The sequence below is a fragment of the Melopsittacus undulatus genome, chromosome 4, assembly GCF_012275295.1.
Source record: "Melopsittacus undulatus isolate bMelUnd1 chromosome 4, bMelUnd1.mat.Z, whole genome shotgun sequence".
NCBI lineage: Eukaryota > Metazoa > Chordata > Aves > Psittaciformes > Psittaculidae > Melopsittacus > Melopsittacus undulatus.
Genome location: NC_047530.1, coordinates 36,683,611 through 36,698,192, shown reverse-complemented (window position 1 = coordinate 36,698,192; position 14,582 = coordinate 36,683,611). Strand labels below are relative to the sequence as shown.

Genomic DNA, 14,582 nt, shown 5'->3' with positions numbered 1-14,582 from the left:
GTGGCATGTTCTTGGGATTCAGGGTGCCTGCAGTAGGTGGCGAAAAGCAGCTGGTTCACACAGTGCTAGGGTTTTTTTTTACATGAAATGCCTAAAAACACCACCAGTCTCTAATGGATCAACAAAATGAAAGAGCCTGAGCACCCTCCACACACTGAGAGGCTCTGGGGGAGTTGAGTGCTCCCACACAAGCCTGTGCAAGGCGTAAGGCAGAGATGAAGCTGGGATGGAGGGTGATGCAGTGATAAACGTCCTCCTGCCGTCAGCCAAGCCCAGGTGCTGGTGTTCACAGGAGGAAGCTGGGGAGATCTCACCTCTCTTACAAAACTGATGTTGAGTTTTTAAATCAATAGCTTCACTTCCTAAGATGTTCCAGAAGAGCCTGTAACGATTTTTAGCCTATTCTAAATGTCAGAGCAAGCAGCATTTTCTTGTGAAAGGCTTGGTAGGCAGCAGTGCTGGGAGCCAGGCAGGCAGTGAGCGTAGCTCCTCTAACTCTTCATCTCTCTGCTCCGGGTTACATAGCTGCCATCTCAACCACCTCGTACCGATGTATGGTCCTTGGCTGCTGCAAAGAGCCTTGGCACAGGTTGCGGGCAGGAGCCACCCTTATTTTTTGGGATATTTTCTATTAAACCAGGAATAACTACAGAGAGAAAGCCTGTGTCCTGGGGTGGAGTCTTACTGCTGTCTCTTACTGCTACATGTGACTTAGTTTGGAACAGCCAGGCCTGGGGGATATTTCAGCCCCCCCAGAGAGAAGGAAGGATGTTAACCCTGAAATCTGCTTTGACTTAAGGAAAATGTCATTGCCAGTTGTCAGGTCTGAGAGGTGCTCAGGGCACATGCCACGCTCCCACTGGCTTCCTGCAGCCACCGGTGTTCAGCCTGTTGCAGCGAGATGAGGCATTGCACACAGTGAGCTCTCAGAGGAGATGCTTTCAGCAGCACTCCAGTCCCTCTGGGCATTTGCAGACACTCAAGTCACACCTGCTGCTTGCTTGTTTCTTTCCTACCTTTGCAGAGGCATTTTCCTCATACTTCCTCCACCAAGTCCCTCCTTCCCTTCTCCAGCCTGCAGGAGCAGAAGTAAAGATGGGAAAATCCTGAATTCATAGAAATAGGTCAGAGACTCCGAGGTCTCCCAGTGTGCCAGAACAAGTTGTTGAGATGGGCAACTGCTGAGCTATTTCAGCCATAAGAAGATGCAGAGGGTTCTGCCTGGCACTGGCCTTAGCCACCCTCCCACCTTAAGGGCATACCTTGTACATGTCTCCTTTACTGAGAGCAAAACAAGGCCAGACAGACAGCCCAACCTGGCAAGGACAGTTGTGAAATGTCCCCCTGCCCCCACATGCCCAGATCAGAAGTCAGGCTCTCTGATGTGGTGGGGGCCTGGGGTGAGAACTGGGGAGAGGTATAGGCAGCCAAAGCCATAGTGCGGCTGGTGCCCAGCACAGGGGTGCTGTGTGAGACCGGAGGTCTTGGTGTACAATGGTACACCACACTGAGAATGGCAATTTCTTCTTGACATCTAATCTTGCTGCTGAAAAGCATGTACACTTCTCAACAGGCCAGGCAGAGATGCAGTATCCTGCACATGTGCCTGCTCCTCCCTTCCTGATCAGGAAACCATGCACCCAGGCTCTCAGAGAAACCCCTTCTGGGAATGTGATTACACCAGAAACCTCTTCTCCATGCTGCATGAGACATTGAAGGATGGCTCTGGCATATTTATAGCTCCTTTCCCCACCATCATATGCCAAAAATGATCCAGCCCCAGTTCTCACCCCTGCAGCAGAGCCATGGCTTGAGCCAAAGGCAGGGGCACATTGACCTGTGGGTACCTGTGCATCCTTCCCACTGTGGGCAGAGAGGTCCTGGCAGGAGCTGTGTCAAGGTGAAACCCTAAAGCAACCACATGGAGCTGCCCTGGGCATGGCCAGGACCTGCCCAGCTTGCATGGAGTATACCTGGGCAGCTCTCCAGGCTCTGTCCTGCACCACTGCACTTTGGATGCCTGGGTTGCAGACAGAAGTGTATGAAATATGTTTGGCACATGTCAAGCTTGCCTCAAAATGAGGTTTTCAGAACGCCAAACTTTTCAGTCACATTTGTTAGCTGTTTTTGTCTGAAAATGTATAGGATAATTTTTTCCTGAAAATGTCAAAACATTTTGTTTAGACATTTTCTAAATGAAGTAGCTTGTTTTTTTTTCAATATGACAGCTCTAGCTCAAAGCTGACCTATCTTCCAAGATTTCTTTTAACAAATGCTAAATAACATGAAATGTTTGGAGTTTGAATTGGCATTATTTTACTTTCTGAATATCCCCACAAGTTTTCTATTTGGTTCAAATGGGCAGGTCTTCCCCTTCCTCCTGTCTGTGTGGGGAGAGGTGCGGACAGTTAGCAGAGGGTGAAATCCATTCTCCCTGTAGTGCCGAGGGTACGGGAGCTCCCCCAGGACCCTCCTTCTCTTCTTCCTGGGGTACTGCCTTGGATACCCATACTGCCCTCCATTGCCTGACCCCCCTCTCTCTCCCTGGGCTTTTACTTCAGTGCCCTGTTCCCCCATCCTAGGAATGAAAATGCTGCTTTCAAGGCTGCCTGCGCCTTTCTGACCCTCACAACTTGCTTTCCATTAAAGCCAAAGATTAATTCCTGACTTCACTGACTGATAGTGTGCCAAGTAGGAAAAAAGGGAGCAGGCTGGGGTAGGGAAGGGACGGAGGCTGTGGGAGTAGAGAACACAAAATCAGGGGTGGCATCCATTCGTTACTGGTAGCCCCCAGCAGGGCAGTGGCTGTGTGGGGCTGGCTCTGGATGCATGCAGTCCCCTAAAACTTGCCCTGCAGAGCCCCAGGAGTCTACACATATCCATTGCACCCTGGCCTGGCTGGGGGTGAACTGGGGCAGGCCGGGTGCTGCTGCCTTCATCAGAAGCATTAGAATACTCATTTTCTCCTGCCAGCACATTGCTGGCCCCAGACATGGAGAAACCTTCATTTCCCTCCCGTGTCTTCCTGGCATAGCTGACACCACCTATTGCTATGGAAACCTGGGGGATGAGGAGCACAGGGATGCTGCCTGGCTGGGAGGCTCCCATAGCTGATAGGGGTCCCACAGGAGGAGATGCAGTGTGGCAAGGCTGGATGCCTCTGCTACTGTGAGCCCAGGGCCAAGCCCTATATGGGGGCAGAGGACAAGTGCTGGCTCGCCCTCCCCATCCCACCGACACCCTAGAGGGTTTGAGGTGCAGCTATTCCCTACAGAGGATCCTGCACTTTTCCTCTCTCCATCTCTGCATCAATCATGACAGGAGATCATGGCAGAAAAGCACGTCCCTCACCAGCTGGGGACTGTTGCCAGATTCTGGCTCCACCAGCCTTTCTTCCCGCAGCGATGTACAGAGGTTTTTCTTATATGTGCAGCTCAAAAGCTCTTCTGCTTCGCTTTCTTGTGGGGACTATCAAAGTGCTCACAGATTTCTTTTCTTTCTTTTTTTTTTAATGTTTAGCAGCTTTTAAGAGAGGTCCCAGCACAGGCAAGAGGCTCTCATCAGGAGTGGGTTCTGCCTCTCCCTCCGAGCAGCAGAAAGGCAGCAAAGAGAAAGTCTCTTAACTAGCAAGCTGGTGCCCCCCTTCCTTTTTTCCCCTGCCCCAGCCCCAGCAAAAGGCCATGAGCATCCACCTGGGGCACCAAATTAGCTTCTGATGACAGTACCTCCCTTGGCTAGGCACACACATCTCCTGGCAGCCCCATGAAACTTTAAGAAAAACACGTAACAACTTTCTTCTGCAGAGAGACCACATCAGCGTTATCTATCCTAGGTATGCTTGTAGCCCTCTTTCGTCTTAGTATCTCTTTGTTGTTAATGCAGGCAGGCTCCTGCTGTGGCAAGCGCTCTTATCTCAGTATTACAGCTCATGAAGTGACATGAGCAAAGTTTGTGAGCAAGCCAGTGATGTTAAGATGAGGTTATCTGTGTAGGCAACCTGAAACAGGGCAACAGCACGGCCTGTACTGGGATCATCAGCCAGAAACATATCAGAGAGGCACACACATAGGGAGTATTATGCTTTTAAGGACGTTCAAGTTGTTTCCTCCCTCTTCCCCACTCTCCTTCCCCTGGGATGAACTCATACAAAATCCTTTCTAGCGCTGCTGTGATGCTTGTGATGCACCCATGAAGCAGCCTAGGACTAAAATACCCAGCTCTGCGGTGACTCTGCTAATAAAATGGACCCCTGGAGAACCTGCCATTCTGAGGTACCTGATGAGCCAGGGTGAGGATGCTGCTGCTCAGATTACACCTAAGAGGCTTTAGTAAAGCAGCAACTGACTCACTGCTGCCTGGGGCCAGGAAGAAGCAGGAGCAAGCTTAAGGGACAGACAAATGTTATCTGCAGCCCCCACTGGGGAGAGGCTCAGTGGCTCTTGCACCAGGTTAGGAGAGGAGGGAGTTGCTCCCCAGCACTTGGCATTGCATTTTTACTCAGAAAGGTGGGTGTTGTTTTGAGTTGCCCCCAAATCCTGGTTCTGATGTGACAACCTGCACAGGAAGGTACAAAAGAAAGGAGGGAAATCTAGAAAATGCTACTTGCCTCAGCCAGCATTTAGTTAGACTCTTATAATTAACGACTGCTGCTCTACCAAGAAAGATCCCAGCTGCTTTGCTCTGCAGCCTGCTCTATCAATTTTTCTCTGTCACACCGACACGCACCAAAACTCATTCCTGTGAGGAAGGGAATGAGTACATATAAATCAAATGTATCTGGAAAACATGAGCAGGAGAGGAGAGGGCAAAGGGGGTACAGATAAAAAACCAACACAAATCAGCATCCCTGGAAGGATGTGATCAGATTCCCCTAGGCCAGAAGAAGTTTGCAGGGTCATGTGTAGCAAGTGCTTCACACCTGAGCATTAAGTGAGGAGCTCAGTGACTCTGTGCCCGCTGTAGTGTACGCTGTCCAAGGTCTGCCCTAATTTTTACTTGAGATAAACAACTCCCAAAAAGCCATCCTTCTGCTGAACTACTTTGTCTTTGGACCAGCCTCAGGGGGCTAAGGACCTCCCCGATCTCTCATAAGCCTTAGTCTTCAGGAAGCCCTCCCAGTCTGACACTTCTAGTGGTCTCATCTGTCCTGTAAAAGTATCATATCCAGCAAGGATTGAGAGGACATCAACCTGCAACACCCAGCATATTACAGAAGAGGCCATCCTCAAGCAGCAGAAGTTACTCAATTCCTTACAACAGGAGCCTTTATTCATTTGGAGAAGTAGCCCATGTTCCTAAGCATGTAACACATTGACCAAGGCTCTCTGTGCACCCTTGCTTTTCGGATCTGCTGCTTTTTCTGCAGGCCAGCAGGGCCCAGTCCTTGAAAAGCAGGCAATTTTCCAGTCCTTTGGCCAGTCTGGTTTTCATCTCTGAAAATTTGTCACTTTCTGTTTGATGAGGCTCTGTCCCCACAGGCTGTCACTGTCCAAAGTTCAGCCAGAGCAAAGCAGAGTGGGTCAGTGACAAGGATCTGGCACCCCCATGGCTGTACCTCAGGGGAACAGCTGCCCAGCAGGCACAGGTATGTACTCTGCTCAGCTCCTGCAACCCCTTGGTCTAGTTGCCTACTCTTTGTTCCTCCATCCCATTTGGTTTTTTTTTTGCACTGACTACAAGCCATCTCTTCACCAGTCCTTGTCTTCTCAGAAGCTCCCAGGTCTCACTAGCTTCTTTTGCCTCTTATGATACTCGGAGAGCTGTGAGTGCCCTCCCACCTTCTGACAACCTCATCTGCCCACAAACGTGTGATTCTGCAGCAGAGCTGGGGGAGGCTCAGCAAATATCTCCTGTTGCCTTGCACCCCTGAGCATCTCTTTGGGATATTCCCCCTTCTCCCATACCAGCCTGCTTTGTCTTCACCCTCTCACAGTGCTGGAGCTCTATTTGATTTGCAGACACCATTTTCTCCCATGTAGTTCAGCTCTGCCATGTGAATTCCCTCTTCACTGATAAATTTTTGCTTAGCTTGAAGAGGATTAAGCAACTCCTTTCACCATGGCAGTCCTATTTCTGGACTGTGCCTGTTATCTGGGAACATAGGACAGTGACAGCTGGGGGAAGCATTTTATTAAGTGGCCAAGGGATCTGCTACACAGCCCCACTGCCTTCCTGCTCCACACTAAGCTTTTGCAGGCGCTGTTAGATAAAGTTCTGCTAACAATAGCATTGCCCCATTATTCTGCCTTTATCAGCAAAGGCAGCTGATGAATTCCCTTTTCCAAATGCTGCTAGAACTTCTCTGAAAAGTTTCTATATTTAACATGAATGTTCCAGGTCTGAAGCTCATGTCAGGCACGCATGGGTAGGGAGGGAGCAAAGGGAAGCCTGCCATGCAGCCTGGGCCAGAGCATGGCCACCCTTGCCTAGACACAGTGCAGAATGCTAGCCAGGAGAACTGACTCTGTGGCCAAGGAGAACCTGAATGAGGGGCTGTCTCAATCCCTCAGTCAATGGCTGCTTGCTGATATGGACATGAGGGGAAGAGCCTAGAGCCACCTCAGCTGTGCAGCTCTGCAAGCCACAGCAGCAGGATACAACTGAGCCTGCAGGCAAAATTTCTTATGGTTCTAGCCCATGGCACAAGTCTGCCAGCCCACAGCAGTCTGTTGTTCATCAGTCTGTTGCAGGCCTCAGGCTGCCATGCAGTTGGTCAGCTCACCACAGCAGCTGGAGGGTAGCCACCACTTTGCACATGGAGCATGTACAGCAAACCTTCCTACATACCCTCTGCACCTCATGAGTCAAGCCAGCCTGGTCCAGCACCAGCAGCACATCCTCCAGCCAATTTCTGGCCATGCAAACCATGCAGAGTTTGTCCCAGTGCTCAGGACCTCAGCTCAAGCGGAAGTTCCCACATCTCAGAGGCCATTCTCAGTGTCTTCTAAGCAGTAGCTCCCAACCAAACACTGGCAGTGTGACCAGTCTGTAATTCTTCCAGGGTTAAATCTTGCAAGTTCAGCAAGGTACAGGGCTCCTTGGTCTTTATTTTCCCCTTGATGAGACAACATGAACCTAGGCTGTGACAACTACCATGTGCAATCAGCACTGAGGTAGACTACAGCAAGGAAAAAGAGTTGTGCTTGAGCAGTACCTGCCTCACCTGTGACGTGTTCTGAAGGCAACATTTGCCTCCATAACTGCTGAGTGCACAGAACTTCATCATCCTCTGCTTCAGCACCTATGAAAGAATACTGGGACAGTTATGGAAGGAGAGCTCTACCACATCCTCTCCATGGATGACTCTATTACATAAGGCTAGAACAGTGAAAGACACAAGTTTTTCTTCCCTCAGTAACCAAGATTAGACTGTGAATAAGAGAAATTATAGCTAAAGGTCAAGCCAGCTAGAACAAGAATGAACACAGGCTTAAGGAACAGCTGTGTGTACTTGCTCAAAGTACTGCAGATTCTGTCCTTTTTTTTGACTCAGTTGCTGGGGGAGGCATAGATGTTAGCAGTGGCCAAGAGCACTTCTGGCTGGGGGGCTGCAGACCCATCATCAATAGAGCAAACACCTGGTTTCTCTGCCCGGCATCCCCCAAGTCACGCACAAAACAGAGAAGCATCACCTTTGATCCCTAACTCTCTGATGACCTCCTGAAGCTGTCCATGCTGCCTTTCTTGCAAGAAGGTCCCTTGCTCCTGATGTTAACTTGATGTGCCCTGGTGCCTCCAGTCCCAGCAGACAAAGGCTCTCCTTAGAGACGTAGACCCCGTAATTAATCATTGGCCCTTTGGACCAAAAGGAGTTGAGACACAGCGACCTTTGGAACCCATTGGAAAGTTCAATTAACTTCAAAGACCTTTTCTGGGAGCATTAGTTGAGGAAACAAAGAGCTCAGAGCAGTGCTGGAACATTGTCATCAAATTGTTCTGAACGTCTCTATTTTTAGAAGGATGAAGGAGAGAAGAAGCTGAAGACAATACCTCAGAAGCCCAGTGTATGGGATGGTGGCAGTAGTCACAGGCCTCTCTGAGCCCCAGGCCTAAGCCAGAGGAAGAAAAGGAATGGTGATGGCTGTGGTAGTGGTGGCATCTTTCTTTATATGGGTTTATTTTATTTTATTTTATTTTTTATGAGATGAAGTTCCATTTTCACCACCCCACCCCCATGGTCAGAAAATGAGACCCACAGATAGAGCTGAAGATAATGGCAGGTTGCCATGGAAATGTGCATTTAGTCTTGCTGTTTCCATGGCAACTGAAAGACATACCATTCTGCTCCTCTGAAGGATGCCAAAGGTAAATGAGCACTGATTAAAACAGGGGCACAAACTTGGGCTCTAATCAACCACAAAGACTAGGGCCATAAACTCTTACTGCTCAAGCAGGAAATATTAAGACCACACAAGTGCTGGGAAGGCCAGAGGCAGGAAGCTCTTCGTGCCAACTGCTCCCCACAGGGCGGAGAATCACAGCCTTGGAGTAATGGCCCATCTTGCTGTCATGAACAGCTTCAGCTGCCTCACCATGGCATTTCTGTCCACAGCTGGATACTAAACCCACCCCAAGTCCGTGATCTATTGAGCTGTTTCCTGAACAGGTACCTGCACAGATCAAAGCCAGTTGCAGCCTAATCCTGGGAACCACGCAGAGCAAACATATTCCTCAGAACCCAGCAAGATCCAAACTGCACCATTAATCCTATACCTAGCCCCTAACAGTGTTTGGTTCAAGGATTCATCTCCTTAAAAACAGAAAAGCAACACTCAAATGTAAGTTTGATACAATACAGGTGGCTGCAGCTTGTTCTTGTCAGTGCTTGATCTCCTTGAATCAGGGTTCTATTTTCCAGGCTGGCTGACAGTTGTATCAAACACACTGTTACACAAGGTTACCCTTTTCTCTGCTGCCAGCCTCTACAGCAGCTACAGCCCATTCCAGAGAAGCATTGTGACTGCTGGGTGAGAGCTTTACTGGTGTATATGAAAACAGGCAAAGAGAATGAAGAATCAGAATGGTGCACATGCTATCACACTCTCTGCTAATGAGACTACTGTGTGTGTTAGCGAGGACTGTGCACCGTGGTCCTCCAGTGTATGTTGTAGCAGGTCATCCATCATGCTTGGTATGAATTCAGTTAACTCCTCTGGCCAGTCCCACCTAATGGTGTGAATAGTGGTGTTTATACAATTCTGCCTTATTAGTTCCAGCTGCCAGTGGATGTTTAAAACACTTAAAAGGCTGAAGACATTTTTAATACAAAAGCATTTGCCTTCACAGCATGAGACACAGACAAGAGAGGCTTTCTTTAATGCACTTCTGCCTTACTGTTATTGCCTCCTCTACCACTCAGTGATTCCTCCCCCAGCTGATAGATTCAGGCAAGCCCCACAGCAGCAGGAAATGCAGTACTGCGTGGGGAAGCAGAAGCCTCAGTGGGTGTCATCTGGGGGGTATTGGCTCCTCACCCCAGCTGCTGTACTGACTCACCCAATACCTCTGTACAGAGGCAATTTCACAAGGGAAAAGACTGAGCTTAATGAAATTTTGCAGGTGAAAATATGGTGGTGAGAGGGACACTTGTTCCTCTAACATCCACCTTAGTCTGGCCCTCGGTCTTAACAGGAGCCGCTTGACCTAAAATGAGTGCCCTGAAAACTTGCCATAGCAAGTAGCACCACACAGAAGCCCTCCAAGCACAGCTTTCCCATATATATCCCTCTAGAGGAAAAGGGGCACAACAAAATCTGTTATTTCTCTACCATTGCTTGGCTTTAAGACTAAAAAGAGGGACCCACAGGCAATGGTAGATACCTGACATGAAGAACAGATCCAGAGTTACAGGCTGAAGACGTGATGGTCCTCTACTAACAAGTCCTTGCAGAGCTCTAACAAGCCCTCACCAAAGTGAGGATTTCTATTCCATCTTATTCTACCCGCCTGTCAGAGCCACCGATGATTTTTGCCCTTTTCTCTTGAAGTTTCATCCTAACATAGGTTTCCATAAATATCTCTTTCTTGATCATTCATTCCTTGTCAGGTGGGTGAACTGAGAGAATCCTCCTTCATGTGGGAGCGGAAAAAGATTTTTCACTGCAGTTTCTCATTTGCCATGAAGAGAAGGCAGCACCTCCAGCTCTGTATGCCTGATTTTTTTTTTCAGTACAAGGGCTCCCACCTATCCCCACACTACAGACCCCTTACAGGCATGCCTTGGCAGTCCCTCATAGCCCAGCAATGGCCAAATCCTGTCTAATCCTTCACTTCTTTTTTTTGGAACCACTGGTCTTGTCCCACAGCCTACAGCGTGGTGCCATCACTGCATCCCTTCAGCGTACAAATCTAGATAGGTTGGGGTTTTTTTTCTTCCACAAGAACCAGATCTAGCATATTCTGCATACACAGGAAAAAATCACCAAGGTTGCTTTCATCCACCTCTAACAGGACACTCTTCGCTGACTTCCTAACATGGACACAACTTTTCAGTCTTCCATGTACTCACAGACTGAGTCAGGAGGACTCTGGAGGTGACAGACAACCCTTTGAACCCATTCATTACTGGGAACCGGGAGACTAATAGCTCTAGCCAGTACATTATAGCTGCTCCCGTAAAGTAGCACCAGGAGGCTAAGAGAAACGTGTTGTTTCACTAGAATCTCTACAGCTCCTAGCAGTTTCTCTGATCTAGAAACCAGATGAACTCAGCTCCCATCTCCAAAACAGGCAGCTGCAAAGAAACTTTTGCCTATGTCCTGCATGGAGCAGATCCAACCTCACCCCAGATACAAGTCGAAATGCTTGTGTATGCCCAGTTCAGCAACTCCCAAGGAGTAAGGGGTCCACCTAGCGCAGTTAGAGCAGTACTGCCAGAACGGCAGGCAGAGCAAGCCACACAAACTTGCCGGCCAATCCCAGCAACACTGCCGGTGGCAGCGGCTGGGACCCAAAGCCTCAAGCTCTGTATAGTCCCTGGGAGGGAGAGGCAGATTCTCTGAAAGAGGTGACACTAGACATGAACAGAACTTGCCTGATTTACTTCATCAGCGTAGAGTAAGTGAAGGGAGGTGGAACACAGCTAGGTTGAACACACATGGCAGATTTTCATTTGATAAGAACAGTAATCCCAGAGGCAGGCTGCATGCTTACAGGAGCTGAAGGCAGGCTTTAGTTCAGAGGAAAGAAGCCTTGATAGCTACCGGTTACTTACTTCCCCAGTGTTACCGATGCACTTCTATTTTCTTTAAAAGATCCCAAAATACACTTGCCTAAAGTCAGACTGTGTGAAATAGATCAAGAATGGATCTAAACTTCCCATTTCAGAAAACAATTCCTCCTGCCAAATTTAATTGCTTAGTTACCCCAGTTGAAAGAAATTGAGTTTACTTAATGTCTTCTACCCACACAAGCTTTTAGGTCTTACTCTTCTCAAAGGCAGTTCTGGCCAAAACATCCTGCAAGTGGTTAGAGAAGTTCTTTAATCACAGCCTTTTACTCCCTTTTACAAAACAGGACAGTACTACACCCAGCCCCCTCTGACAGCAACATAACTAGGTAGATCTTGTTGACTGCAGGAAATGGAAAGGGTTAAATCAAGAGCTGCTGTTCTAAATCCCATCCATACTCCTCATGATGAAACTGAAACTAGCTGACTGAACTCTCTGATCACTAAAAATCACCAGGCAAAATAGTGCTGTACATAGGCACCGCTGATTAGTTGAGAAAGGTGTTTTGGAAGCTGAAAAACAAAAACACCTGTGGCACAGAGTCTTAAAAAGCTCAGTTTCCCATAAGCAGTTTCCCTGAGATGAAAGTCATGCAGTGTTCCCACACTCACGTGAGAGACTCAAGTCTTAGGCAATTTGGTTATGATCAAATAAAACACAAGAGAGGTGAAAAAACCAGCTTCCCTATCTCTCACCTAGAAGCAGGTGAATCATTCCAATTTAAAAAAAACATCTAGTGGCAGATAAAAATCTGCAGAAAACAACTAATCCAAAGGATGTTATCCTGGAAACTTATAGATTACCCATTCCATGGCAGTTTCAGAAAAGAGATATTTTATTCTTTCATCAAACCAGGCACAAGTTAGACAAGAGATTAAACGACGAAGCAAAGATTCCCAGACAACTAAGTCAAAAGGACTTGAGGATCACTAATACTCCAGATCCTCCTCTGCCTGGGTCACCTGAACTTTCCTTCCTGCTGACAAGGGAAGTCACCATATTGTGTTGAAATCAGAGATTCTGTGTGACCTGACTTTCCAAGTCAGGTTTAGGAACAGTCTAAAATAGCAGTGGGGGATTGGGTGATGTAGGGCTGTGTGTTTTGGTTTTTTATACATATATATACACACACACATATATATATAATTACACAAAAGGTTTTCTTATATAAAATTAATAAGATGTTAATTCTTCCTACCTGCCTTTTTTTAGCTTCACTTACTCTGAGTAAGTAAAAGCTTTCACCCCAGAGACTGACAGCAAAAACACTGTAGCTTCCTGAGACCAAGAGAAGCCTGCTGGGTAAGAAACCAGCAAAGTATCTGGAAAAGCCCACTGTTGGGGACTGGAGAGCTGGCAACACTGAGCATTATACAGGAGAGAAACTCTGAGCCCCATTTGGCTGGAAGACAACAGATAAGCAAGAATACCCTGGAAGAATCCAAATTCTCAACTCATGGGAATGTACAAGCAATACCCATCGATATAAAATAATTTCTTTAGTAAGAACTTCCAGTAGACACACACACACACATATATATATAGCCATCCCTTGCAGAGATAAGCAGCGCAGTGGTTCCATGTTCAGGACAGGGTAGGCAAGTCAGCACCACCTGAATGGTGGTTCACAAGGTGCTGAAAATGCTCCTGTGTGGATGCTCAGGGCTACTTCATGTTTCTGAAGACCAACAAGTCTCGGAGACAGGCTGAATGCAGACACACACAGCTGGAGTCATGTGTTAACAGCTGTGTTACAGGGTAAGGGAGATGAGAGGGAGTAGCTGGGAAAAGAAAGAGCAAAAAACCTCTGAAGACTGCCAGGAAGTGTCTGCAAATTGTGTCCGTCCATGGGAAGTCTGCTCAGAACTTGACAGAGAAGGAAGTCCCACATGAGCAACCCTTCTCTGCCTGGGGGTTGCTCACCACCTGGAAGGAGCTGCGAATCAGCTCCTGGCTGAAGTCCACCATAGAACCTTTCACGAAGGCCAGGCTGTCCACATCCACAACCACGCGGGCACCACCTTGCTCAAATACCCTGCAGAAAAGCAGCATATTTAACCATTAGCTGTGCTGCAGATCCAGCAGAGAAGCACAGCCTAAGCACTTTATCTCAGTTTTCTTCCCTTCAACACAAGATACTATCCACGTCATGCACACCCTTCTTGTCACCTTTGGGAAGCACAATCACGCCTGCCCATCACTACACCCCTTTGCCCTTACCTGTCATCAGGATTGATAACTGTGTCCAAGGAAAACTTGTACTGAAATCCGGAACAGCCACCTCCTTCAACCTGCAGCCTGAGAAACTCTGAGCCTTCTGTAATCTCCAACAGCCTCTGCAAAGAAAATAACAAGAATTAAAAGACCTGCTGACAAACTAGGGAACACTCAAGTGCCTCCCCTACGTGCCTCTGACAGAGCAGACAGGTCGGAAACCCCTTCCAGAGGCACCCGAACTACCTCCTATGGTCCCTACCTTCACGCAGCTCTCGCTGAGAAAGATCTGTCCCTCGCTGGACTCACTCTCTGTCGGGCCTGTCTGGGAGAAGGACGATGCCCACCGCAGGGGGTGGCCAACTGCACAGGCAGGGCCCACCGGGGGCTTCGGCAGCGCTCGTCCTCGGCACAGTGGAGCGGGACACCAGCTGCCTCAGGGAGAAGAGAGGAAAGGGGAACCTCAGAAGGGTGCCTGCCACACCGCCAGGGATGGGGGCGGGCCCCATCCCCATTCCCACAGTCGCCACTCCTGCCGCACAGCGGAGACACCGGGCCTCCGCCGAGGGTACCGAGCGGGCCCACGGCCGCTACGGGGCGGTACCTCGTCCGACCGCATAGAGCCAACATCCACCAGCGCCTCAGGGCCCCCTGCGCCGCCATTCTGCCCCCTCTGCCCGCCCCGGCGCCCCGCCCAGCCCTCCCATTGGCTGCCACCGCCCTTGCTTCCGGTGACGTGCTAATGGCGCCCGCCGAAGCGGAAGTGCTGAGCCGCCGGGGTTGCTAGGCAACGCGCTGCCCGTCCCACGGGGCCCACCTGACTGTGCGGACCCGCCCCGCCCGCCGGGGCCCGGCAGCGTCCTGTCTCGGACAGCGGGAGGCTGCTGGCTCCGCAAAGCCCTCAAAACTGATGGAGGTTTGTACAGAGGCACGAAGCTGCCGTTTGTCCTTGGGGGTATTGGTTCGCACAAGCAGCAGTGCTCACGGAGGGAAATAAAACAGCAGTACAAAAATAAACAGTAATAAAGTAAATAACGCAGCACTCTACATACAACGTGTTTGTCCTGGAATTAGCTGTAAGGGTTGTCTATCTCAAGCAGAACCCAGAGGCTCGGAGAGGGATCAAGGTGGAAGAGTTAG

The 14,582-nt window shown here is 49.0% G+C and overlaps 1 protein-coding gene across 1 annotated transcript; it reads right to left on the bottom strand.

Annotated features, from left to right (window-relative positions):
* Positions 1-12,045: 12,045 nt before the first annotated feature.
* Positions 12,046-14,108, bottom strand: ISCA2 (iron-sulfur cluster assembly 2). Its single transcript, XM_031048872.2, has 4 exons — positions 14,047-14,108; positions 13,705-13,873; positions 13,449-13,564; positions 12,046-13,263 (listed from the first exon to the last, which is right to left on the bottom strand). The coding sequence occupies exons 1-4, from the start codon at positions 14,103-14,105 to the stop codon at positions 13,089-13,091; spliced, it is 519 nt and encodes a 172-aa protein (XP_030904732.1). The 5' UTR covers positions 14,106-14,108; the 3' UTR covers positions 12,046-13,088.
* Between the last annotated feature and the right edge of the window lie 474 nt (positions 14,109-14,582).

Coding starts and splice junctions, on each gene's coding strand:
- ISCA2 (XM_031048872.2), bottom strand. CDS start 14,105: ATGGCGGCGCAGGGGGCCCTGAGGCGCTGGTGGATGTTGGCTCTATGC. Junction 13,874..14,046: donor GCTCTATGCGGTCGGACGAG/GTACCGCCCCGT, acceptor TCCCTGAGGCAG/CTGGTGTCCCGCTCCACTGT. Junction 13,565..13,704: donor TCAGCGAGAGCTGCGTGAAG/GTAGGGACCATA, acceptor TTTTCTTTGCAG/AGGCTGTTGGAGATTACAGA.